Source organism: Odocoileus virginianus, chromosome 9, assembly GCF_023699985.2.
Source record: "Odocoileus virginianus isolate 20LAN1187 ecotype Illinois chromosome 9, Ovbor_1.2, whole genome shotgun sequence".
Taxonomy (NCBI): domain Eukaryota; kingdom Metazoa; phylum Chordata; class Mammalia; order Artiodactyla; family Cervidae; genus Odocoileus; species Odocoileus virginianus.
The window spans coordinates 58,441,375-58,467,631 of record NC_069682.1 but is presented as its reverse complement, the minus strand read 5'-3'; the positions used below and the strand labels follow the sequence as shown (position 1 = coordinate 58,467,631).

At 49.3% G+C, this 26,257-nt stretch overlaps 1 protein-coding gene across 1 annotated transcript; it reads left to right on the top strand.

The window, feature by feature from the left end:
* The first annotated feature begins 207 nt into the window (after positions 1-207).
* SNTA1 (syntrophin alpha 1) lies at positions 208-26,213 on the top strand. The gene is made up of 8 exons (XM_020902524.2): positions 208-659; positions 3,531-3,716; positions 18,231-18,435; positions 21,858-22,065; positions 22,208-22,338; positions 24,451-24,647; positions 25,361-25,548; positions 25,633-26,213. Exons 1-8 carry the CDS (start codon positions 350-352, stop codon positions 25,723-25,725), a joined length of 1,518 nt encoding a protein of 505 aa, XP_020758183.2. The 5' UTR covers positions 208-349; the 3' UTR covers positions 25,726-26,213.
* The last annotated feature ends 44 nt before the right edge of the window (positions 26,214-26,257 follow it).

Below are 26,257 nucleotides of genomic sequence, written 5' to 3'. Positions count from 1 at the left end.
GCTCAGCCTTCTTTGTGGTCCAACTCTCACATCTGTACGTGACTACTGGAAAAACCATAGCTTTGACTATATGGACTTTTGTGGGCAAAGTAATGTAGTCTCACAGTATTCCCTCTGGCTCCCGGAGCCCGCCACAGCCTATTCCAGCTTGCCGGTGACCACGCCCCTCGCTGCTAGCCACACCCCAACACAGCCCCGCCCACCGAGGCTCCACCCCCAGCGGCCTGGGATAGGGTGGCAGCTGGCCCAGCTGGGCCCCCGCTGCCCTCAGCTCTGGGCGCTGGGTCGGAGCGGGCCGGGCACTGCGGGGGCAGGGCAAGCGCGGCGGCCCGGGGGCTCGGAGGCGAAGATGGCGTCAGGCAGGCGCGCCCCGCGCACCGGGCTGCTGGAACTGCACGCCGGGGCAGGCTCGGGGGCTGGCGGCGAGCGGTGGCAGCGGGTGCTGCTCAGTCTAGAGGAGGACGCGCTGACCGTGAGCCCCGCCGACGGCGAGCCCGGACCAGAGCCCGGTGCCCAGCGGGAGCCGGAGCCCGCGCAGCTCAACGGCGCCGCCGAATCGGGCGCCGCGTCCCCGCCGCTGCCGGAGGCGCTGCTGCTCCAGCCGCGCCGCGTGACGGTGCGCAAGGCCGACGCCGGCGGGCTGGGTATCAGCATCAAAGGTGGGCGCGGGGGCGCCGAGGGCACGGGTCTTGTTGTCTGTGGGACCGCTGAGGCGCAGGGATCGCGGGGGCTGGAAGCGTATTGAGGACGTGGAGTTGGTGGACTTCTGTCCGGGGTAACGGCGTCTGGGAGGACAGAACCGAGGGCACCAGAGCACCAAGGTCGAAGAGAGCTTTGAGGTCTCAGTCAGAAGGCACAGGTGTGGACGGCTTTGGGCGCACACCAAGGACAGGTCGGTGGGGAGTCGTGTGCCGAGGCAAAGAGGCAAAGACTGCCTCTCAGGAGTTGCATGGGCATCAAGGACAAGAGGGACCCCAGGAGAGCAAAGGGTAGAGAAGGGAGACTGAGGCCTGGGGTGCTGCTAGGGAAAGGAGGAGGAAGTCTTCAAGATACAGTCAAAGTAGAAGGGAAGGAGGGGTAAGGCCTGGCGTAGGAAGCATGGCTGGGATGGCGACTAGGTGGAGGTGCCAACTGGGCTGAGCTCACAGACAGGGGACCGGAAAGGATCTGGAAATCTGAGGACCTAGGAAGCCTGTGTATGTAGGTGAAGAGTCCTAATTATCCACCATCACAGGATTGAGATGGGCTTTCAGCCCCCAGTACTGACAGCTTTCTTTAAGGTGCAACCCAGACTGAAGTCCAGAATCACCTTTGTGAACTTGTGTGGTAAGATCCCACGGACTGTAGCTTGGTAGGTTCCTCTGTCCATGGGATTCTCCAGGCAAAGATAGTGGGTTGCCATTTCCTCCTGCAGGGGATCTTCCCGACCCAGGGATCAAACCCACGTCTCTCATGTCTGCTGCATTGGCAAGCAGGTTCTTTACCGCTAGTGCCACCTGGGAAGCCCTTTCCCATCTCTGGCCCTGAGTTTTCTCAACTATATAATGAGAGTAATAATAGAATTGGGTTGTTTCTATGAAAATAGGTGTCCAAAATACTCGCTCTGCCAACACATAATAGGTGCCTAGATAGTTACTGCTGTTAGATGAGAGGAGAAATGAAGGTCAGGGAAGACTCCCAAAGTGCGTTCACCATTCCTTCCTGAGGGGGTGGGGATGCTGGTGACTTGGCTACCATTGTGTTTCGAGTGCTATGCCCAGTACTCTAGGCTCAGGATCCATTTCATCCTGGCAACAAGTACTAAAAGATAGGACGTATAATCTTCACTTAGCAGGTGAGGAGATTGAAACTTGGAAAAGTAAAATGACTTTCCTAGGATCACACAGTCAGTGAGTGACAGAGCTGGGATTTGAACCTCAATTATCAAGCCACTAAAGAGTGATCAGAGAAGTCAATTTTTCCCCAGGGAAGGGCAAACTTACATGCAACCGACCAAAGGGATCTGAAAAGTGGTTAATGAGAAAGCCAGGGAGTGGACACCTATTTTGCTGTCAAACACCAGCATGGGATAGGGCAACAGATCAATGCAGAAATTGTACACTCTGTGTTAAAGCAGGAAGGAACTTAATGTTCATGTAACATCCCATTTTGCAGATAGACAAACTGAGTCTTGGAGAGGAAGAGGATTTTTCAGGGTCACAGAAAGTTACTCCCTAGCTTCATACTCCCAGGTGGGGGTAAAGGGACTTTTAGGAGGTGTCAGGAGGAATACCAGCTCCGTTCAATTCTCCATGAGTGGAGACTAAACTCCTGTTGCTATGTTGACCTTTCCTTTAGGGTCCAGCCCAGCCCAAGGCATCGAGGAATGGCCATGGATTCAAATTTACCTGAAGTCCCTAGTTTCAGGTGGAAGAGGGCAGATAGATACTGGGTTGGCCAAAAAGTTCATTTGGGGTTTTCCATATCATCTTTTAGAAAAACGTGAATGAACATTTGGCCAACTCAATATAAATAGAAACTCCTTCCTTTCCTAGGCTTCAAGCTCTCTGCACTGCAGTGAGCAAACTGCTGGGCCTATGTGGGGGTCCAGAGAGGCATTCCAGTCCTACTTCTGCCACCAGTTTGTTGAGTCACCTTGAAATTATGACCTCCTCTCCCTGGGCCACTTGTTCCTCATCTTTGAGGATGGAGCGATAGTGTGGTATCTGAGGGCCTGACTTGCAGCCTACCAGAGGGCTAAGAGTGTTGGTTCAGGAGCCAGGAGACCTAGGTTCAGATATTTGCTTTGCCACTGATTAGCTGGGTGACCTTGGACAAGGGGTTTCTCTCCACACTTCAACCTTCCCAATAGGAATCTGAGCATGCCTGTGTGATTGGGTGTTGTGAAGATGCAATGAAACAAGATTGAAAGCATTTAGCATGGTGCTTGGCACTTGGTATGTGGAACTAATACAAACTGTTATTACTGTTTATTATTTTAAAAGGACATTTCAAGAGCTTAGAAATAAAGCAATATGGTAAAATGTATTAATATTTGATTTTTTTTGGTATTTTTGCATCAGAGATGCAAGATAGGCTTTTGAAATCTCTAGACTTTAAAGCCCTGGTTTCTAGTCTGAGACCTAGGTTGTGAAGCTTTCAGCTTTGTGGCCATAGCAGTAACTGACTTCTATCTTTATTTTCAATTAGAAGTTATCAGTGGGTTCCCCCATTATGGGAAACTCACTTAAAATCCAAAATAAGAAAAAGTTATTGAAGCATCTTGTAAGTTCTTCAAACATTTGTGACCACCCAAAGCACTTAACCAAAAGATCCATTATAACATTATAAATTTAGAAAATTCCTTTTAGGTATCACTAGTGCCCCAAACTTCTAAGGGTCTTTTCTGAGATTCTCTTTGCACTGCACTGCCGCTTTCCCAGTACTGGGCTGGACACAGTGGGAGACCTTCAGAAATAATTTTGCCTAGTTGTGACTCGCAAGTGTTGGAGTGTCTGCCTCAGTTTCTTCCTCTTTCTGTGCTTATCCAGGGGGCCGAGAGAACAAGATGCCTATTCTCATCTCCAAGATCTTCAAGGGGCTGGCAGCCGATCAGACGGAGGCCCTCTTTGTGGGGGATGCCATCCTGTCCGTGAATGGGGAGGACCTTTCCTCTGCCACCCATGATGAAGCGGTGCAAGTCCTGAAGAAGACAGGCAAAGAGGTGGTGCTGGAAGGTAAGCATTGGGGACCCCAGGGGTGTTCAGTTCTTCCCTACCCACCCCAGGCCTCAAGCAGTGGGGTCTGGGAGATGGGCAGAGTTGAAAACAGAAACAGCTTGGAAACCTGCCTTGAGAAATTGGTGTGGTGGGGATAGAGCTGCTTCAGAGCCAGACAGATCTGGGCTTCATTTCCTCTTTCCCACTCCCTAGCTGTTTGACCTTGGGTAAGTCACTTCATTTCCCTGAGCCTTAGTTTTCTCATCTGTAGGGCAGGGATATAACTTCTGCCTTGCTGGGTTGTGGGACTAGGATGAAAGGTTCATGGTCGGAACTGCCACTTGATGAGTGACACAAGGGAGGAAACGGGTGGGGACTGGGGAAGGGGAGACTTAGAATCTTGCCTGAGAAACCAGGGGAGCTCTCAACTCTGAATCCTCCTATCACCCAGGGGCCCTAGAACCCTGCGACCCATTCTGCCTTGGGAGGGTACTTGGCCTTTATGTAGCAGGACACTGGCTTCTTCCAGCTAGGATCCAAGAGGAATATGTTTTGGAGGGGAGGGAAACTTGGTGGCTCCCTGCCACTCTCCCCTCACTGTGTGGTCTTAGATGAGACCTTTGCTTTCTCCCAGCCTCAGTTTCCCTTCACTTGTTATAGTCTCTTGCTGGGGTGGTCCTGCTTCTGCCTTTTGCCATCTCTGTCAGGAGGTTTCTGCTTTGCTCAGCCCTTTCGTCAAATTCTACTCTGTCAGTTCCGGAAGCCATGGGGGCCCGAGGAATGTGTCTTTGGCTCCTGGCCCAGAACAGACACAGGGAGGTGGCGGGGGCTGATGGAGAATGCTATGGCCAGCGAAGCTGCTTCACTGAGCCCCAGGCCTAGGTCCTGACAGGTTGCCAAAGAGGTCTCCAAGAGGCCACAGAAACCAACAGGCTCTGGATCCCTGGGTGATCTTTGCCATTCTATGGCCCTGACCTCGATTCTCTCTCATTTCGTTTTATTTTATTTTTACATTTTATTAGTTATTTAAATGTACTGTGTGTCTATTCAAATGCTGCTGTTGCATTTTTAAATATACACTTAAAGCTGACTCTGCAGGATTGATCCCTGAAAGCTTAAGGACATCAATCACATTTTAACAGCAAAGTTAAATAACGAGATCACACATAAAGGAGATGGATATAGGAGACTTTCTTTCCACATGCCTCATCACTTTGATATTTATAGCCAGTAATGCAGTTTGAAATAGTTGAAATTCATCAAAATGTCATATTTCGGTTGACTTGAAAAGCTCTTTTAGTCTCTGCTGTTTGAAAATTTAGTTCATAGATGGTAAAATTTCTACTGTAGAGACGTCTCTAATCCACACTGAAGTCCCCCTCCCCTCCTCATCTTAGGTAGAGAATGTCTCTTTCTGGGTTCTTAGTGTGGATCATTCTGAAACGGTAGTATCTTTGAGTGTTAGACATTTGAAGCATTTCCTGGTATCGGGGCTAATACCCAAGCCTCTGTCTACCTCATTCACTCCATTCCTTCCTTATTAAAGCCAAGATGCCTTTCCAGAGACCTACTATGTACCTGATGTGCAGAGCATTGGAGTAGAAGTTAAACCGGACCCAGGGCCTGCCTAAAAGAGCCCACTATTGAATGGGGGGACAAAATATGAACACCGTCTAAAATAGGGATGACAGAGGATGAGGTGGTTGGATGGCATCACTGACTCAATGGACATGAGTTTGAGCAAGCTCCGGGAGTTGGTAATGGACAGGAAAGCTTGGTGTGCTGCAGTCCATGGGGTTTCAAAGAGTTGGACATGACTGAGTGATGGAACTGACTCCACACAAGCCATTAAAAAATCAGCATCTACAATCCTCTCTGCCCTGTAATTAATCTGGCCTTGGGCAAGACCCTCATCTTCTCTGGGCCTCAGTTCTCGTATCTGCTGGGGTTAAGCTAGATCAGAGATGTCCAACAGCTTTCATTCTGAGTGTCAGTTTCCTTGGTGGCTCCTGGGAGTTCCATATTTGGAAAGATTGGGAAATCTTATCTGAACTCAGCAGCGGAAAGGAGTTGGAATTGATTTGCAATGTTTAGTGCCGACAGAGTAGGGAAGAGATACAGTATACGTACCATCCCAGGACTGAGGGTCTCCAGCACTTGTGTTCTCTAAAAGTTTTCACTGGGCAAGATCTTTCCTTGGCAAGCCCTGCTGCAGGCTGCTGGGTGGAGCCTGGCCTGCCTCTTGTCCAGCATAGCATTTGGCACATAGTAGGCTGGAGAAGGGGATGGCTACCCACTCCTGTTTTCTTGCCTGGAGAATTCCGTGGACAGAGGAGCCTGGCAGGCTACAGTCCATGGGGTTGCAAAGAGTCAGACTAACATTTTCACTTTTTTCTGTTAGTAACTCCTCTCCTGTCCCATCACATTTACATAGAATTGGTATTATTTCCTGCTTAAATGTTTGGTAGCAGTCTCCAGGGAAACTACCTTTACAGAAAAGTTTATTATTATTATTTTTTTTGCCACACTTTGCAACATATGAGAGCTTAGTTCCCTGACCAGGGATCAAAGCCTGGTCCCCTGCAGTGGAAGTGCAGAGTCCTAACCACTGGATCACCAGGGAAGTCACGATTTTAATGTCTTTAATAAGACAATTTTAGATGTTCTGTGTTTTCCTTGAATGTGTTTTGGTAGTTTATGTCTTACAAAGAATTTGTCCATTTCATTTAAGCTGCCAAATTTCTTGGCATAAAGTTGTTTATAATCTTCGCGTATTTTTCCTCCCTTTTGGATGAAAGCAGTCTGCTGCTTTCTCTTTCTCTCCTCTTCCCTTTATACTGCCCTACTCAGCGATTTCAAGGGGACTCTGTCTCATGGAGCAGATAGCTAAGCAAACCTACCAGATCACCATCTTGGCATGGGTGCTGAGATGGAGTCTGCCCACAGGTCGGAGGAAGCAGTGGTCTCTTTTCTCTAAGTGGTCAGGAAAGACTTCCTGGAGGAGGGATGCTGGCACTTTATGAACAATAAGCAGAGGTGGGAATGGTGTAGAGAAAGGGCATTCCAGGAATGGAAGTTGTCTGAGCCAAAGGGAAGGGTGAAATGACTTGACTTACTTGGGGAACTGCCTGGGAAGTAATTCAGCTTTATCCGAGTTTAGGTATGAGGAAGCGGGTGGATAAAGAGGAGGCTATTCAGATTGACAGATCCTGCAGGGCCTTGAGTGCCAGACTAAAGGAATTTGGAGGAAAACAGAGCTGTTTCAAGGGTTTTTCATCAGGGGCTCACATGGTCAGCTTTGGGCTTTACAGCATCAACTTGGTTTGGACGGAGGCAACAATAGATGCAGAATGGCAGCAAGGAGGGACTTCCCTGGCAGTCCAGTGGTTAAAAATCCACCTTCCAATGCAGGGGATGCGGGTTCAATCCCTGGTCGGGGAATTAAGATCCCACATGCCCGGAGCAACTAACCTGTGTGCGGCAACTACTGAGCCTGCGTGCTGCAACAACAGAGTCTGCACCGCAATGAAAGATCCCTCATGATGCGGTGAAGATTCAGTGGGCCCCAACTAAGATCCGAGGCAGCCAAATAAATAAATAAATATTAAAAGAGAAAAAGAATGGCAGCAAGGAGGTTGGGGCCATGGTGGTTTGACCTAAGGAGGCTTGGATAAAAGAAGAGTCTCGAGGTTATGGGTCTTCCCAACTGGCTCAGCATTAAAGAAACCACCTATGAATGCAGAAGCCTCAGGAGGCTGAGGCTTTGATCCCTGGGTCAGGAAGGTCCCCTTGGATGAGGGCATGGCGACCCACTCCAGTATTCTTGCCTGGAGAATCCCATGGACAGAGGAGCCTGGCAGGCTGCAGTCCATAGCGTCGCAAAGAGATGGACATGACTGAGCATGCATGCATGCAATTGATGTTGTAGCCTTCTTGTTAGTTTGTTCCCCCTCACCCCCAGGTTTTTCTTACCTGAAATCTGTCTCAGCTGCTCTCCAGTAGCCTTGTAGAAGGAGATAATTCCACACAAGGCAGCAAAGGGCTGGGGGTGAGAACTGGGGTCAAGAATCTTTGAATTGCACGGGTGATCTGAAGAGCCTGGAAGATGTGAGGAAGCTAAGATGCTGGGTTGAGGCTGGTCCTTGAGACTTGGGAGAGTTTGTGGAGAACAGGCAGCTGCCCCAGTCTACAGCCAGAGCTCCTAGAAGCCTCTCTGGGCCTAGGTTCCTCCCCAGCACCCAATCAGTGATCACATTGTTCAGAACTTCCCTGCCCTCATCCCACTTCTTAAGGCCACCTCCAAGGAGCCAGGGGCTTCCCTGATAGCTCGATTGGTAAAGAATCCGCCTGCAATGTAGGAGACCCTGGCTCGATTCCTGGGTTGGAAAGATCCGCTGGAGAAGGGATAGGCTACCCACTCCAGCATTCTTGGGCTTCCCTTGTGGCTCAGCTGGTAAAGAATCTGCCTGCAATGAGGGAGACCTGGGTTCGATCCCTGGGTTGGAAAGATCCCCTGGAGAAAGGAAAGGCTACCCACTCCAGAATTCGGGTCTGGAGAATTCTAGGAACTGCATACCCCATGGGGTCGCAAAGAGTCGGACACGATTGAGTGATTTCCACTTTCACTTTCCAAGGAGCCATGGCCTATCCTTTGGATGTGAACTTGGCATGGTAGCAGGGCATCTTCCCTGAGATCTAGGGCTTGGTGGGTACAGAGCTCCCTGAGAACCTCCTAGAAGGAAAGATGTCACTGGCAAACTGTTGTTGCCAGCCAGAACCCTATATTCCCAGCCTAACGGGCTCAGCAACCTCAGCCTGCCTTCTGGATCTTTTCTTCTGTGAGGTCAGGATTTTGCACAAGTGTCTTGAGCCTATTCTCAGCTACAGGGATGTGTTTGTGAACAGAGTCTGGGCCCAAACTGGCAGCCAGTACTTGTCTGTCTGCTTCTTAGAGAGGGCCATTGTGTCCAAGTATCTGGAGCCAGGCCCTTGGAGACTGTGCCTGGGGGAAAAGGGAGGGACCTGCCAAATGCCTCCACTCCCTACACAGCTCCCCAGCAAGGCTGGCAACTGGGAGCCTTTGATGCATTAAAAGATAATTCTAAAGGGCAAAAATGAATAAAGTCAATTTTAGTACTTTGTACAAAGAAGAGAAGGTTCACCTCACATAAATATCAGGCTTTTAAAAGATACGGCAGAGAATGGTATGTACATAAAAATACAAAGAATAGTAGGAATTGCTATAATCCCCATTTTACAGATAAAATCACCAAGATTTGTTAAAAAATAAGTAACTTCCTTCAAGTCATACAACCAATAAATTGGCAGACTCAATTAGGACTAAATTGGAATTCAGACCTAAGGACTTCCCTGGCATTCTGGTAGTTAAGACTCTGTGCTTTCATTGCAAAGGGAAGGGGTTTAGTCCCTGATCAAGGAACTAAAATCCTGCATGCTATGCAGTACAACAATAACAACAACAACAAAGAATTCAAACCTAGTTTTCTCTGATTGCAGAGGCCACTGTTGACCCTGCCTTGGATAATACCCACTTCTCATGGTAGTTGCAAGATTAAGAAATAATGCGTGTTATGTGCTGAGGCCAGTGTGCATAAGTAGGCACTCATTTATGTTTATTTTGTTTGCTATTTAAAAGGATGAGACAGTGCACTTGAAGTTTATGGCACAGTGTCTTCCACATGGTAAGCATTTGATCAATGTCAACCTTCATCATAATCGTATCAGCAGCAGCAATTTTTTGTTTTCTCCAGTAAACTTGAAAGTCTCTGAGGGCAGGAATCATGTGTAGTTTGTCTCAGATCCCCAGGCCTGGCACCAAGCCTAGATGCTGGTGAGTTTGGGGGAAGTGATCCCTAGGAGGGGACATCTCTGAATCTTTCTACTTTGCCTTTAACCTCCTCAATTGCAGTTGACTTTCCTAAATGTTTAAAAGGGGGTTCCAGGCTCATTCTGGGTTTGACTGACTCCTGAGAGTTTCCATTATGAGTCCTCAGAACTCCACAACCAGGTCCCTGCCAGCCTGTCCTCCGGCAGATGGGTACTGCCAGATATCCTGCCTGAAATTTGGCTCCATATATCACTACTGTCAAAAGTGGGATGTTGTTAACTGATGCAGCTATTCTGAGGTCACCCTGTTCAGTTCAGGTGAGTGTAGCTGTGCCTGAGAGGTGTCTGAGGGACTCTTGTCTTGGGAACAGAGGTGTGAATGGAGCCCTTGTCTGGTCCCCCCCGTGACTGCAAAGACCTGTTGTTCTAATCATTGTTCTCAGGAAAACATTAATTTGGCTGAGCACATACATGGCTTAGGGCCATATGATTCCCCACAGACAAAACTTGGCTTAATCCAGCTCTGGCCTGTTCCTTGCATCTTTGATTAAAATGCTTGTGGGACTCTGGAGGCAGGTTTTGGCCTCCATTAACAATATGGGCTGGTTGCTGATGGTAGTGGAGGGAATTATAACAGTAATGATAAGAATGTTAATAATAGTGATGGTATGTCTGCTGTTTATTGAGCACCTACAATGTCCTGGATACTGTGCTAAATGCCTTCTGTATGTTATCTCATTGGAGCCTCAAAACCACTGCTATGATTCAAGGTACATCATTCATCTCATTGTACAGATAAGAACATTGAAACTTATAGAGGTGAAGCTACTTGCCCAAAGTCATACAGAGGCAGAGATGGAATTTGAAGTTACATCTGTCAGATGTCAAAGCCCATGTTCTTAAATGTTTATCCTGCACTGCAAGCCATGTCATCCATGAGACTCAGTTTATTCAACTTATTCAACTGTTAAATAGAACAGTTTAACAATGCATCAGTCTCATTGAATTGGTGTGATTAAGTGATGATGTGTTAGTGAGATTTGAGCTCTCATGCTTGGTATATAGTAGATGCTCAATAAGTGCTTCTTTCTCCCACTACTAAGATCCTAGTAGGCTTCCTGAGTTGATGAGGCCCTTGTCTTTGAATCCTGGCTAAGATAGTTTGGAATGTGGTATATTTTTGAAAAATAGAATTTAAAAAATGTCAAAAACAATATACACTTAAATTAAAAAATGGAGAAGGAAATGGCAACCCACTCCAGTATTCTTGCCTGGTGAATTCTATGGACAGAAGAGCCTGGCAGGGTACAGTTCATGGGGTCGCAAAGAGTCGGACACGACTGAGTGACTAAACACAAATTAAAAAAATCCAGGAAAGTGCAGAGCAATTATCTTCTCATAGATTAATGTTACCCATGGCTAATATTTTCACACACTTCCAGAGAGAAGTTTCCATATTAGTTTTTATCATTGAGCAAGTTGAGGACCTCTTTCCAACTCAGCTCATGTAGCTCTGTTTCATTCTCTTTAATGGTTGCGCAATATCCCATTATTGGGATTCAGACGTTCATTTACCCAATATATACTGAGCCCCTGTTCTGTGCCAAGACTCAGTGTAGGCACTGGGGATAGAGTTGTGAACAGGACTGAGTGATCTGCCAAGGAACTCACTTCTTGTATTTAGCAAGACCATATTCAAGGAATTCGTGTTGTTTCTAGCTTCTTGCACTATAGACAATAGTGTCATGACCCCTTTGTGCACCTGTGAACATTTATCTGAAGAGGATTCCTTTATCTGAAGAGGAAAAGTTTCTGCAAGTTCACCATGTTTGTGTGTGATAGATGGTGCCTCTTATACTGCAAATATAGGGCTTCCCAAGTGGCACTAGTGGTAAAGAATTCGCCTGCCAATGCAGGAGACATAAGAGATGGGGGTTCGATCCCTGGGTTGGGAAGATCCCCTGGAGGAGGGCATGGCAACCCACTCCAGTATTCTTGCCTGGAGAATCCCATGGATAGAGGAGACTAGCAGGCTACAGCCTATAGGGTCGCAAAGAGTTGGACAGACTGTACAAGGGTGTGGAAGGTGAGATTTTATGCCCCAGAGTGTTGCCCCAGGCAATCCAGGCAGCTCTGCTGCAGGGCCTGCCAATGACTGGGAACTATTTATAGTCCAGCCTTGCTGGACTAACAGGACCTCAAAGCTCATTTCTTCCCAAGGGATGTCACAACATCCTGAGTGGACAGGTGGGCAGCCTGGACTTGAATCCTCACAATGCCCTATTAAGAGAGCTGGCATATCAGTGCCACTTATATAGGCAGGCAAACTGAGGCTCACAGAGACCTCAGGACTTGCCAAGGCCAGAATGCAAGTGACAGGACTTGGATTGAAATCTTTGTCTGGAAAAAAAAATAAAAGAAATCTTTGTCTGTCACCTGTGTTCATCTCCTTATACTGTCATACTAACAGCAGCAGAAATAATAACTGACCACATTACGATTTGTTGAAGACCTGTTCTAGGCCAGGCACGGCAAAGTGCTTTACAAGTGTTGGATCTCAGTATGCTAGGAGGTAGATATATTTTATTCTCATTTTAAAGATGCAGAAATGGAGGCTTATAGAAGTCAAGTCACTTATTCAAAGTCACAGAACAGGGAAGTTAAACACAAGCCTGCATCACTTGAGAGCCCAATTCAATGTCTCTAGCCTGGGAAGCCTCAGGATTGTCAGTATTTGTTTTTTAATGTATTTCTTATTTATTGATTACCTGGATATGTCAGGTACTATTCTAGATGCTGAGGATATCCTAATAAATAAAGAAAACAGGCCCCTGCCCTCGTGGAACCTACATTTTGTATGGGGGAGAGCGGCATTGACAGTAAGCAAGTGGATAGATCATGTAATTTCAGGCAGGGGCAAATCAGTGATCATCCACTGAGCAGACAAGGAACAATCTGAGCTTAGAGGACAGGCTTGAGCCAAGACTCACAACCAAGACATTCAGTCATACACACCTTTATTGAGCACCAGGATACGTACTGGGTGTGCTGTGTTGAGCCAGATGGATTTATCCGCTTCTCTCTGCAACACATAGGTTCCCTTCCAATTGTCCTGGGCCAGGCAAAGGGTCCTGCCTTGTCTCTCTTCCTTTTGTTTCTTTTTTTTTTTTTTTTTTTGGCATGTCGTGTGTCTTGTGGGATCTCAGTTCCCCGACCAGGGATTGAACCCGGGCCACAGAAGTGAAAGCCCAGAATCCTATCTACTAGGCTACCAGGGAACTCCCAGTTCCTTGTGTTTCTTGTGTAATCTATTCCTGGCTCCTTGGGGTTAGTGCTGGCTTCTCTCCTTGGCAGAGTTGGGAATTGGGGCCTCTGGAAAGGGCAGGGTGTCCTGTATGTGACTGTTTCTGCTTCCCTGAGGAGGATGGGCCCAAGTATCACTGTTTACCAGGTTCCTGGGCCAGAGGTTTGGCTGGAGAGGGTGTGGACACCAACTGGGTCTATACTTGGAGGCTCAAAGAATCCTTGCCACAGGGCCACATTCTTGCTCTCAGCTCTCTAGGCTACTGCCTTTGGGCAGCCCCGCCCTGCTTGGGAGGGTGACTCAGACAGAAATCAGAGGCAGGGAGGAGACCTCAGAGCTGGGCTATTTACGGCCACACTCTGGGGCCTTCGGGACCCCACCCCCACCCTGGGACAGGCTGGTTGGTTTGTGAAATGCCAGCCCTGTTTCAGACATCAGCTGGTGTGCTGTCCATTTATAGTGTGTTCCTGTGGGCAAGGAGAAGGAGGACCCACTTCCAGGATGGCCTGAGCAAGCAAGGCCTCTAGCAGTTTCTCTGGTTTCAAAACTGACAAACGTCCATTTGCTGAGCACATAGCGTCAGAGATCCCTGCTGAATTCTAGGGATACAGAGACCAGTCAGTCAAGGTCCCTGCCCTCCCAGTGCTCTCAGCCTGGAGAAGGACACATTCCCACATGGACATATAGGGAAGTGGGGTCTAGGGACCTGCAGAGGTGGTGGGTGTGCAGGATCTAGTGGGCATCTGGGAAGGTTTTCTTGAGGGGCAATGTCTGGGCTGAGCTGGGACCTCCTGGGCTGTGGCAACTTCTCCTTGTTGAATGAACCTTTTCTGTCCTGGCATTCACCTCTCCATTCACAGAACACTGACTCTTGAATTCCAATCAAACCCCATTTGTGTCTTCTTTGTGTGTGTGTGTGTGTGTGTGTGTGTGTGTGTGTGTGTTGCTCGGTTGGGTCTGATTCTTTGTGACCTCATGGACTGTAGCCTGCCAGACTCCTCAGTCCATGGAATTCTCCAGACAAGAATACTGGAGTGGGTTGCCATTCCCTCCTCTAGGGAATCCTCCCAACCCAGGGATTGGACCCAGGTCTCCTACAGGCAGATTGTTTAGCATCTGAGCCAGCAGGGAAACCCCTTCTGTTCTCTAGGAGCTCTCAGTTTGGTGAGAGAGAAAACCCCAACACACAGAAGCATAGCAGAGTTCTAAGGAGTGTGGGCAGAATCTGTGTCAAGTGTTTTACATCATCTCATTTAATTTAATTAAATTAATGAGCATACATTGTTATTCAGATTGAGGGCCAGGGAGGTGAATTACCTTGTTCAAGGGCTTCCCTGGTGGCTCAGTGGTAAAGAATCCACCTGCTAATGCAGGAGATGTGGGTTCACTCCCTGGGTTGGGAAGATCCCCTGGAGAAGGAAATGGCAATCCACTCCAGTATTCTTGCCTGGAAATCCCATGGACAGAGGAGCCTGGTGGGCTACAGTCCATGGGGTCGCAGAAGAATCGGACTCGACTTAGTGACTAAACAACAGCAACAACAATGGCCACACAGCTAGACAGAGCTGGAATTCAAGTCTGAGAGTACCTGTCCCCTAACCATGTACTAAGGTCATTCTGTGCAGGGGACGCTGCATTTTCAAAGGTGTTTGGAAGCTCCTACACCATCTGAGAGCTCTGAGCAGGTCAGGATGATTGAATTAGAGGGCTAGATGTGCCTGCAGGTGAAGCCAGCGAGGTAGTCAGGGCCCCAGGTCCTGGAAAACCTTGAAGTTGGATGAAGAGTGCAGGGAGCCAGAGCTTGGCTTTAAGCAGGGGAGGAGCAGAGCTAAATATAGTAGGGAGATATATCAGTTGCACCCTGAGTGGCGGTGGGGGATGGGTGTGTGCTGTATTAGTTAGGATGCTTTTGTCTGCAAGTAACAGGAACCCCATTCAAAGAGGTTTAAACGTTGAAGAAAATAGGTTTTCTTCCAGAATACCTAAAGTCAGCATGGCTCCAGGGTAGATTAACTTAATTTAAGGCCTCACATTCCTCAATGTGTGGACCCCAATCCTGTGGGCAAAGTGACTATCATTGCTTTAGAACAAACTCCCTGCTTTCCAGCAACTTCTAAAGGCTAGAGGAGAGGAAGGGAAGGCAGTATATTTTCTGTCACATCTCATTGGACAGAATTGTATTATCTGCCCCTTTCTAGGCCAATCACAAGTAAGAAGGATGGAATGATCATGATTAGCTTTAACCAATTAAGATTTTCCCTCTGGGCTGGGGAGAAGCCCAGCCTTTAGGGCTCAGGGTTCTGTTAGCAAGGAGAAAAATAAAGGTAGATTAAAAAAAAAAAATGGTTTAACTGACAGAGAGGCTATGATGTGTCCCACCTCTGTTGCCCCTTGAGACATAGTCTTGGGGTAAGTCATTGCTGTAATGGCGAGGATGAGTCATTTTTAGCCTTAGTTCCCAGTCTTTAGACCTGGGCTTAGTTCTTTCAAAAAAAACTCTGCTGTTGTTTTCAACATAACTTCTTCTCCAACACTGTCCCTCTCACTTTCACCCTTGTTTACCTTGGATCCTATCTGAGCAGTCTCTTGTGACAGAAATAACTTCTTATCTGGTTCTTCCAGGGAGCTGGGCCAAGAACTTCTCCCTACTTCCTGGTCTGTCCACTCCCAGCCAGAGCATACTGACTGGGCTTTGAATGCAGGCATCAGATGGCCAACAGACTAGATGGCCGTGGAGGTAGAGGTGGCTGAGAAGATGAAGAGAGGCTGTCCCACGGCTAGCGGGCATAGGCTCTCTTCAGTAGGGCAGCTGAGGGGCCAGCCTGACTGGGAGAAGAGAGACCAGTGCTTGGGCAAGACATTAAAAAAATTTTTTTTTATTTATTTGGCTGCACCAGGTCTTACTTGCAGCATGTGGGAGCTAGTACCCTGACCAGGATCAAACCCAGGCCCCCTGCATTGTAAGTGCTGAGTCTTAGCCACTGGACCACTAGGGAAGTCCCTTGGGCAAGACTTTCAACCACCTTGACATATACACTGTCCTCCTAGTAGCTCATTTCAGAGACAAGGAGACTGCTGCTCATCAGAATTGGAGACAGTCCAGATGCTGGGTCGGATGTGGTGGACACCTTGGTTGCCTGCCTTTCGACCATTTCCCCTTCTTCCATGCTACCAGAGCCTGATTTAATTGGGTGGGAATATGCTCAGCCCCAGGGATTCCCTGGTGACTCAAGACAGTGAAGAATCTGTCTGCAGTGTGGGAGACGTGGGTTCGATCCCTGGCTTGCGAAGATCCCCTGGAGAAGGGAACCGCTACCCACTCCAGTATTCTGGCCTGGAGAATTCTGTGGACAGAGGAGCCTGGCAGGCTACAGTCCATGGGGCTGCAAAGAGTCGAACACGATTGAGTGACTTTCACTTTAATGTTCAGTCAGCCCCAGAGGCTGACTTGTGATTGGTCTAAATCAATCATGACTACTCTCTCTTACTAATGATTGTGCTAGAAGTTGGCATGCAGTTGGGCCAGTCCAGTTGGGCCAATGAAATATAAGGTTTCATGGAAGTATTTACCTCTCTGTTAAGAGGGAGGTATGAGTTGACAGTCCTTTTGCTGCCTCTCTCCTTCCTTCCTGGTTTTGTCATGTAAGGAATCATGGCTTGGCTCTGTTGCAGCCATCCTGTGGTCATGAGGGGAAGGCCAGGAGAATGGTAGGGATGCCTGTCCGGGATCCAATGTCACTGAGTCACTGAACCAACCCTGAAATTGCTTTCCTCTAGACTTCTTGTCACATGAAATCATAAATATTTTTCTTGCTTAAGGCACTAGTATCATATATTCTATTATTTGTAGCCAAACCCAACTATTTGATAGAGTAAGAGGGACCAAAGTATTTTATTATCAATCAGCTTTAATGGCTTGATAATGGCTAGCATGGACTTACCAGGTGGCTCAGAGGTAAGGAACCCACCTGCTGGTGCAGGAGATGTAGGTTGGGTTCCTGAGTTGGAAGGATTCCCTGGAGAAGTGGCAACCCACTCCAGGATTCTTGCCTGGGAAATACCATGGACAGAGGAGCCTGGTGGGCTACAGTCCATGGGGTTGCAAAGAGTCAGACTGAAGGATTAAGTACAGGCACAAATATAATAGAAGCTCTTTGCTTTCTTAGGTAGCAGTTCAAGTCTGATGTGGCATCTCCAAAGTCTCAGCATCCATTTACTTCTGTTTTATTGGTCAGCCTTTGGGAGTATGGCTCATGTTCTCCTGGTCAAGATGATGCTCCACCAGTCTGTGTTTCAGCCAGCTCAACCATGTCAGGGGAAAAGGCAGGGAAAGGAAGGGTATTCCCCTTTTTTAATTGGCAGAACTTGGTAGCCGAACACATCTCTTTTGTTCTCATCCTATTGGCCAGACTTGGTCACGTGGGCCTTTGTAACTGCAAGGGAACCTGGAAACTGAAGTCTTAAGTTGGAGGGTTATCACTATTTTGGAGGAAAATTGGCAGCTTCCACCACAGGACTATCTCATGCAGCCCCTCCTTTTAGCAGATGAGAAGACTGAAGAGAGAGAGGCAAACAGTGGCAGAGGGACTTCCCTGGTGGTCCAGTGGCTAAGACTCTGAGCTCCCAGTGCAGGGGGCCCAGGTTCGATCCCTGGTCAGGGAGCTAGATCCCACATGCTACAACTAAGACCCAGAGAAGCCAAAAAAAAAAAAAAAAAAACCCCAAAAACCAGAAAAAACAGTGGCAGAGAAATTCTATCTCCTGACTCCTGTCCTGATGCTTGCTCACTGCCTTGTTGCAGTTGTTGCCCATTCTCTTCAAGCAGCCGTTTTGAAACTCTAAACACTTAAACTTATGGGGTTAGAACTTAGTCATGTGGCCATACCTAGCTGCAAAGGAGGCTGTGAAATGTAGTCCACCAGGTGGTCATGGGTCTATGAATAAGAAAGGTGAAAGAATGAATGTTGCCCTGCATCCAGACTTTTCTACCATGCAGCCCTGTCAGAAACTTTAGCTTAGAGGAGGATAGTGATGTGAAAGTGTGTGTGTTAGTTGCTTAGTTGTATCCGACTCTTTGTGACCCCATGGAGTGTAGCCCATCAGATTCCTCTGTCCATGGAATTCTCCAGGCAAGAATACTGGCGTTGAAAACAAACAAACAAAGAATACTGGAGTTGATAGTCATTCCCTTCTCCAGAGGATCTTCCTGTCCCAGGGATCTAACCTGGGTCTCCTGCATTGCAGGCAGATTCTTTATCATCTGAGCCACCAGGGAAGGGAAGTGGACATAAACTAAAATTTAATGAATTAGTGACAGTTGTTACATGTGCTACATGGGAGCCCACGTCATGGTGGTAACTGCTGACCTCTCCCCTAACCAGTCAAGTACATGAAAGAGGTCTCACCATATTTCAAGAACTCTGCCAGCGGGACCTCGGTTGGCTGGGACTCGCCTCCTGCCTCACCCCTTCAGCGGCAGCCTTCCTCCCCTGGCCCCCTACCCCGGGACCTCCGTGATGCCAAACACATGTCCTTGAAGATGGCATATGTCTCAAGGAGGTGCACCCCTACAGACCCAGAGACCAGGTAAGCCTAGCATAGGGGGCGACTCAGACAGACATGCCCTCATGTTAGGTGGTGGGGCCAAAGGAAAGATCCCTTGCGTTGCAAGTGACAAGCACAATGCCCGAACGTAGTAGGTGCTTAAGAAATGTTTGTTGAATGGACACAAGAGTGACGTTATGGGGGTGATGGTGTACTTTTCTTCTCTCTTCTTCCTCTGGGTAATTCACATCTGAGGAGGAACTTGGTCTGCTGAGGAGCCCTGGATTCCAGTCTTGGTTCTCCTTGAACTAGGCCCTTTTCCTCACTAACCTTTAGATTCTCCCTTATGAAATAAGGGTATCAGACTCAGTGATCCCCTCAAGTCTCTTCCAACTCTGCTGAGGTTCCAAGATACCTGGTAACTTTCACTCAGGGCCATGGAAGGTTACCATCCCTCACTTCTGAGCAGCCCTTAACATTGACGATAAGATAGATACTAGCCGACATTACTGAGTGCTTATCATGCACAATTGAATTTAATGCTCACAGCAGCCCTATGAGCAAAGTCCTATTCTTTCACCCCGCTATTATAGATGAGGACAGAGGGAGGAAGTAACCTGCCCAAGATCACACAGCCAGGAAGGGAATGGAGCTTGCCTTATTCCAGGTAGCCCTCTCAGCTTTAGAAGCTCCCTGAGTGATGACAGTGGTGAATGCAGTCCATGTTGATCGAATAAGGTGTGCAGTATGGGGTGGGGGAAAGGCCTGTGCTCTGGGTACTAATTAAAGCTGAGGTTTAATGCCCAGTCAATGCCCACATTGGCCAAGGGTGTCTGATTAATGTTCGGCATTCAGACCTCCTGTCCTTGCTTGATGCCCTAGCCCCAGCCTCCTCCATGAAGCAAGAACTAGTGATTCACAGGTTACTTACAGGTGCTCCACTAAGGGGCCTTTTGTGTTGGGTGAAGGTGAGGTGGTATCGGCCCTTCCTGTGACTCATAGAACTTTAGGTTAGTTGTGGTTCCCAGCCTAATCCCAGACATCACCTGAAGCATGTACCTGTATTTCTATGTATGTGTACGTGAGGATGGCATGTAAATGCAAGTGTTTGTGTGTATCTGTGAGCATTTGCACGGGCAGGGATGTAGATTTGTGCATGTGTGTTTGTGTGTACTTGTGTTAATATCCATATGTGTATATGCATTTATGTACATGTGCTTGACCTGTGCACACATGTGTAACTTGAATATAACTGGGGTTCCATATCAGCATAATATCCTAGTCAAAGGAACACCATTCGGTAACCAAAGCATAATGAAAAATATTTTGAACTTTTACTTAGTGTTAAGATTACATTGGTCTGCAAGCATCAGAAACCCCAACAAGCAATGGCTTAATAAATGAGGAGTTAATTTTCCACATGTTTAAAAAGAAGTCCAAGACTTCCCTGGTGGCACCATGGATAAGAATACGTCTGCCAAAGCCGGAGATGTGGGGACCTGGGTTCCATCCCTGGTCCAGGAGAATTCCACATGCTGTGGAGCAACTAAGCCTGTGTACTGCAACTAGTGCGTCCAGGTGCTGCAACCACTGAAGTCCCTGTGCCTTGAGCCTGTGCTCCACAACAAGAAGCACCGCCATGAGAAACCTGAGCACCACAACGAAGAGTCGCACCTGCCTGTCACAATTAAGAGAGAAAACCAGTGCAAAGTCATGAAGACCCAGTACAGCCAAAAATACATACATACATACATAAAAAAGAAACCCAGCAGTCAGCTATTTAGGCTGCTACTGATGGCCAAGAATACCCTCAAGGCATCAGGCTTCCAGCTTCTTCTCCTGCCATCTTTTACAATTTGTATTAAAAAATTTTTCTTGGCCGCACCATGAAGCTTATGGTATCCTAGTTCCCAGACCAGGCATTGAACCCAGGCTCTTGGCAGTGAAAGCATGGAGTCCTGATGGCTGGTCTGGCAGGGAATTCCCCTCCTGATGTTTTTAGTATGGATTTTTTTCTTCTTGGAAATAGCTTGGTGGTTGCACCTCTAAGCATGTGTCCATATTCTAGACAGGAAGAAGGCAAAAGACAAAGGAATTGTTCCCCTGGTATTTTGTTCTGTTGCTGCATAAACAGCCAGCCTAAAATTTAGTGCCTTAGAAGATAGCAGTTTGATATTTTTCACAATTCTGTAATCTGGGCTGGCTTAGCCAGGTAGTTCTTCTGTTCCTTGTGCCATCTGCAGGGGCTACAAATCCAAGATAGCTGCTTCATCTCTGTGCCTGCTTCCTCAGCAGGGGTGGTTGGAACAGCTGGCGGCTGGCTAAGCATTCCTCTTTTTGTAGGGCCTTTCCATGTGGCTAGCTTGTTTTCCCTCTCAGCGTAGGTGACCTTGGGGTAGTTGGATTTCGTGATGGCTTAGGAATTCCAAAATGGCACTTCTGCCACATTTTGTTTGTCAAACCAAGTCAGAAGGTCAAGGAGAGGAGAAATAAGCTTCACCTCTTGGTAAGGGAGGTACACTGTGCATATAGGGAGAGATGAATTTGGTAGTAGCTGTCTTTGGAAACTAACTGCCACAGTTATGGATGCTTCAGATGGGAAGGGACACCCTCCCCAAAGACTTCCCTTTCTATCTCATCAGTCAGAATTGAGTTGAAGGCCAGTGCTAGCTGCAGGGGAGATCTGTAGTGGAGGAAGGCAGAGGTGAAGGCATTGGAATGGATATATGTGAGCCATTCTCCAGTTTCGGCCCCACTGCACTGGTTACGGAAATGCCAAAGGGGAGTGGATCTTTCAAGCCCCACAGGACATTTGGAGGTCCTCTCCCGGCCACTGTCTCCTCTTGGACCTCCTTGAGACCTTCCCCTTACACTTGTCTGTGTGGCTTTTTGTCTCTCCACCCTTCCCCTTTGCCATTCCCTGGCCTTTTTCTTTTCTTTTTTAACCATATAGTGTGCTTTGTAGCGGGGCTCCCCTGGTGGCTCAGTGGCAAAGAATCCACCTACCGACGCAGGAGACACAGTTTCTGTCTCTGGGTTGGGAAGATCCCCTGGAGTAGGAAATGGCAACCCGCTCCAGTATTCTTTGCCTGGAAAATTCCATGGACAGAGGAGCCTGGCTGGCTACAGTCCATAGGGTCTCAGAGTCAGACAGCACGGAGCGACTAACACTACTACTACTACATGTTTGAGTGTGTGTATTTGTGTGTATATGCCTGTATGTATATGTGTGTTGGAAAGAGAGAGATAGTCTCTTATCCCAAGAAAAGATGAATAAGATAGATAAACCCCATGAGGCCCAACTGTGGCCGGAGCCTTGCAGTGAGCATCCCTCCTGATTCTCTCATGGACATCCCCTGTGCTTTCCTCTGGTTTGTGGCAGATGGGGGTCCCTTGGCTCAGGTTTCAGGGCTGGGCACCTGTCCAGTGGACGGGCCTCCCCTCTACCTCACTTGTGCCTGCAGGTATCTGGAGATCTGCTCGGCTGATGGCCGGGACACCCTCTTCCTGAGGGCCAAGGATGAGGCTAGCGCCAAGTCCTGGGCAGCTGCCATCCAAGCCCAGGTCAACACTCTAACGCCCCGGGTCAAGGATGAGCTGCAGGCGCTGCTGTCAGCCACCAGCACAGCCGGGATTCAGGACATCAAGCGGATCGGCTGGCTGACTGAGCAGGTGCCTGCTGGGCCCGGGGCCCCTCCTCCCCTCTCTTCCTCTCTCCCAATCCCGTTTCCCCTCACTGCCTCACCCCGCCCTGGCCCTCTCACCTCTCTTCACCCCTCCGCATCCCCCCTCACTGCTGCCTTGCCTCCTGCAGCTGCCCAGCGGGGGCACGGCACCCACTTTGGCCCTGCTGACCGAAAAGGAGCTGCTCCTCTACAGCTGTCTCCCCCAGACCCGTGAGGCCTTGAGCCGGCCGGCGCGTACTGCCCCCCTTATCACCACCAGGTATCTGCGGGTAGGGCAGGACTGTGTGTCCCACCCAGAGCTTGTTGGGGAGGGGGTGATGCTCTAGATGGGCCTCAGAAGCTGGGGACTCCAGCCCCATTCTACCCTGAGTTATTCCCCAGGTGGCCTGAAGTGAGTCTCTGCCCACTCTGGGCCTTGTTTCCTCATCAACAGAAGGATATGAGGTCCTATCAGTCACTCACTCATTGACACCTGCTCTGTCCAACCTGGTACTGCCTGGTTCAGATGAAAGACAGTCCCCAGAGGTCTCTGTCCTCAGGGAGTACCCAGCCTGGTGAGGAGACTGGCCTGCGAACAGCCTTTAAAATGCAGAGTGTAGGAACCACTTAACTCTACCTGGCCTGCAGGTGGGGGCGGGGAAAAGCTTCAGGTAGAAGATGACATTTGAGCTGGACTTTGGCAGATGGGTAGAAATTTGCTATTTAAGGAAGGGTGGAAAAGCATCTTACACAGAGGGAACAGTATAGTCAGGGGACAGAAGCATGAAGAGCTCTCACAGGTTCATGGAGCTCTCTGAGTGTGCTGTAACCAGGGTGTAGACTCTGTCTGGGAAGTGGAGAGAAATAAGGCAGGGAGTTGGCAGGCCCTGATCTTGCAGAGCTTCTGTTGCCTGGATAAGGACTGTTAGCTTTATCTTAAGAGCTGTGGCAGACAGAGTGAGAAGAGTTTTAACCTGAGAATAAAGTGTCTCATCGGGTCCTGTTTTAAAAAGGATCTGTGTGGCTGCCATGCGGAAAATATACTGGAGGAGGGGGATGGGAGCAGTTATGCTGGAGAGACAGTGGAGGTGGGTAGAGGCAGCAGATGGAGAAGAAAGGCCGCATTTGCATTGGAAAACACATGGTGGTAAAATTAACCAGGCTTCATACTTGCCAGATGGGGAGGGTGAGGGAGGTGTCCTGATGAATGGATGAACGGGAGTTTTGGAGCTGGTGTCTGGGTGGGCAGTAGGAGTGGGGGTGGGAGTGCAAAGAGAGGAGGTTGGATCAAGATGTTGAGTCCAAAGTGTCGGTGGGGGGGAGGGTAGGTAGGGAGCTTGGGTGGGAAACTTGGGAACCTGTGAGTCTGTTGCTTAGGACTGCCAAGTAGGAGACTGGGCATCAGAAACAGCTCTGAGGGGGAACTGAAGCTACAAGAGAAAGCATGTGGAGTGAGGACCAAAGAGGGCGAAGGTATAGAACCCTTGGGTCTGCTGCCCAGAAAGGGGCAGTGAACTGCCCAAGATTATGCAGCAAGTGGGAGTCAAGCTGAGAGGCGTGGGCCCTTGTTGCTCGTGTCTCCTCACTCCAGGCTGCGTTCCGGCACATGTGTCAGGAGCCTGCTGCCTACTAGGGATGAGCAGGTCATGAAGGTTCTACCTAGTCAAGTGATTCATTAATTCAGGTCACAAATGTTTATTAAGCACCTACTTTGTGCCAGGCATTGTTTTAGTTGCTGGGACTATAGCAGTGAACAAGCTAGACAAACATTTGTACCCTAGATGGTATTCTAGAGAAAAAGGCAATCAAAGGCCAACTGAAACAGTAAAAAGTAAGTATAATTTCTGGTACCATAAAGAAAAATGTGGCTAGTGAGTGATAGGGGAGAGTGCTATTTTTATTTTTTGACTGTGTGGCATGTGGGATCTTAGTTCCCTAACCAGGGATCAAACCTGGGCCCCCTGAGGTGGAAGCACAGAGTCTTAACCACTGGACTGCCAGGGAAGTCCTGGGGTGTCATTTTAGGCAGAAAAGTCAGGGAAGGCTTCTCAGAGGAGTTGGCATTTGAGCGAAGGTCTGAAGGAGGTAAGGGAGAGAGCACTGCAGATAATCAGGGAAAAGTGTGCTGGGCAGAGGGAACAGCAGAGGGGCTGAGGCAGGAGTGTGCTTGGCGTGTTTGAAGACGCTAGAGTGGCTGGAGCTGAGGGGGCCAGGAGGAGGGTGGCAGGAGATAGTTTCCTGTGACTCCATCAGTGACCGTCCGGACGTCCTTTCCCCCCACTGGCTGGAAAAGGAGTCGCAGGGTCCCTTCCCAGGTCACCGTCCCCTTGGCCCGGAACTACTTCCCCGCTGCCCAAGGCCTCATGCTCAGCCCTCTGCCCCCTGCCCCCAGGCTGGTGCACTCAGGCCCCTCCAAGGGCTTGGCGCCCTACGATGCAGAGCTCTCTTTTGCCCTGCGCACGGGCACGCGCCACGGTGTGGACACTCACCTGTTCAGCGTGGAGTCACCGCAGGAGCTGGCTGCCTGGACCCGCCAGCTGGTGGATGGCTGTCACCGGGCCGCTGAGGCTGTGCAGGAGGTGTCGACAGGTGGGCTGGGTGGATCTGGGAGTGCCTTTCTGGTAACGAGCCGCTTGTCCCCAGGGGCATTCAAGTGTCCTTCTTTAGGATGCTTCAGGAGGGGCATCAAGAGTGGGATTTGGGGTCTCCGAGGGCCCTCTCTTTTGGATGTGCAGGTGTCCTGGAAGGTAGTGAGACTTGTTTCCCAGGGGTTTTCTTGTCCTGGTTTTGTGACTCTGCTGGTGAGGATATGAGAGGTGGCACTTGGGGTAGGGATGCCAGAAAAAGTACAGGACACTCACTTGGATTTGAATTTCAGGTAAACAGCAAATAATTTTTTAGTTAAAGGAGGTCCAAATTACCCATTGCCTATCTGAAATTCACATTTAACTGGGCAAGAAGTCTGTAGGCATCTAAGGTCTCCAAAGGCCAGGCTTGGTGGGTCTGCCTTCACAGGGAGTGGGCCTCCTGTCCAAGGCAGGGTTGAAGATCCCCCTTTCCTCCTTTGGTGCTGCTGGCTGTGGGTCTGGAAGTGGGGTGTAGGTTTTCTGCCCACACATCCTTCTGTGTTTTAGAGTGTGGGTGACTCTCTACAGGGTGGGTGTACAAATGGCATGACAGACAGTGAGCTTCCCACCCCTGGTGGCATTCAAGCCCCACTTTTGGAGCTGCCAGTGGGGACTGGAGGGAGGGCTTGCAGTCTCTGAGATGCCGCTGTTCCCGTGCCCACGCCCTCCCCGCAGCCTGCACGTGGAATGGCCGTGCCTGCAGTCTCTCCGTGCACATCGACCACGGCTTCACACTGTGGGCGGCGGAGCCAGGTGCGGCCCGAGCCGTGCTGCTGCGTCAGCCCTTTGAGAAGCTGCAGATGTCCTCGGATGACGGTGCCAGTCTCCTATTCCTGGACTTCGGGGGTGCTGAAGGCGAGATTGTGAGTGGAGGGGGTCGAGGGGTGATGCTCTCCTGGAGGCCAGGCTGGGTGGGCTCCTGACCCTTCTCTCTGTTCACCCTGTAGCAGCTGGACCTGCATTCGTGCCCCAAAACCATTGTGTTCATCATCCACTCCTTCCTCTCGGCCAAGGTCACCCGTCTGGGACTCTTAGCCTAGAGGTGGTCAGATGCATTAGCCCTGAAGGGGGAGTGTCCACCGCATGGCCTGACCTGGCCCTCCGCTGATTGCCTGCTTGCTGCTGGGCTAAGGGAAGGGAGAGGAGAAGAGCAAGAAGGCAGAGACCCAGCTCAGGACACAGCGGATCTCACCAGTGATAGGGGAGCGTCCCTGCAGCTCCCCCCACCCCGACCAGTGCCTTTTGTGGAGAGATATTTTGTGTACACAGAAGCCATTCCGAGCCCAGTATGTGCCCCTGTGGGGATCCCGACCCCAGCTAACAACCCCTGGCCCTCCTAGAGGCCCCTAAACTGTCCCCAGAGGCTCCACCTGAAGCTGGAGCTACCTGGGGCCCACGGCAAGACACAGAGAAGCCTTTCATTCATTTCTCCCCTCAGCTCCACCACCTTGGGGCATCAGGTTGTTCTCTTCAGCCTCTCTCTCCTCCTTACTCTTGGATAAATAAACAGCCTGTGAGCACATAGGCAGCCCGGCCCAGTGTCTGTGGTTTGTGCCTTGGCCTGTGGGTCCT

Bases quoted from the DNA above. Each gene is read 5' to 3' on its own strand.
- SNTA1 (XM_020902524.2), top strand. From the start codon at position 350: ATGGCGTCAGGCAGGCGCGCCCCGCGCACCGGGCTGCTGGAACTGCAC. The intron at 660-3,530 runs GTGGGCGCGGGG...GTGCTTATCCAG, and splicing joins GCTGGGTATCAGCATCAAAG to GGGGCCGAGAGAACAAGATG. The intron at 3,717-18,230 runs GTAAGCATTGGG...TCCCCTAACCAG, and splicing joins CAAAGAGGTGGTGCTGGAAG to TCAAGTACATGAAAGAGGTC.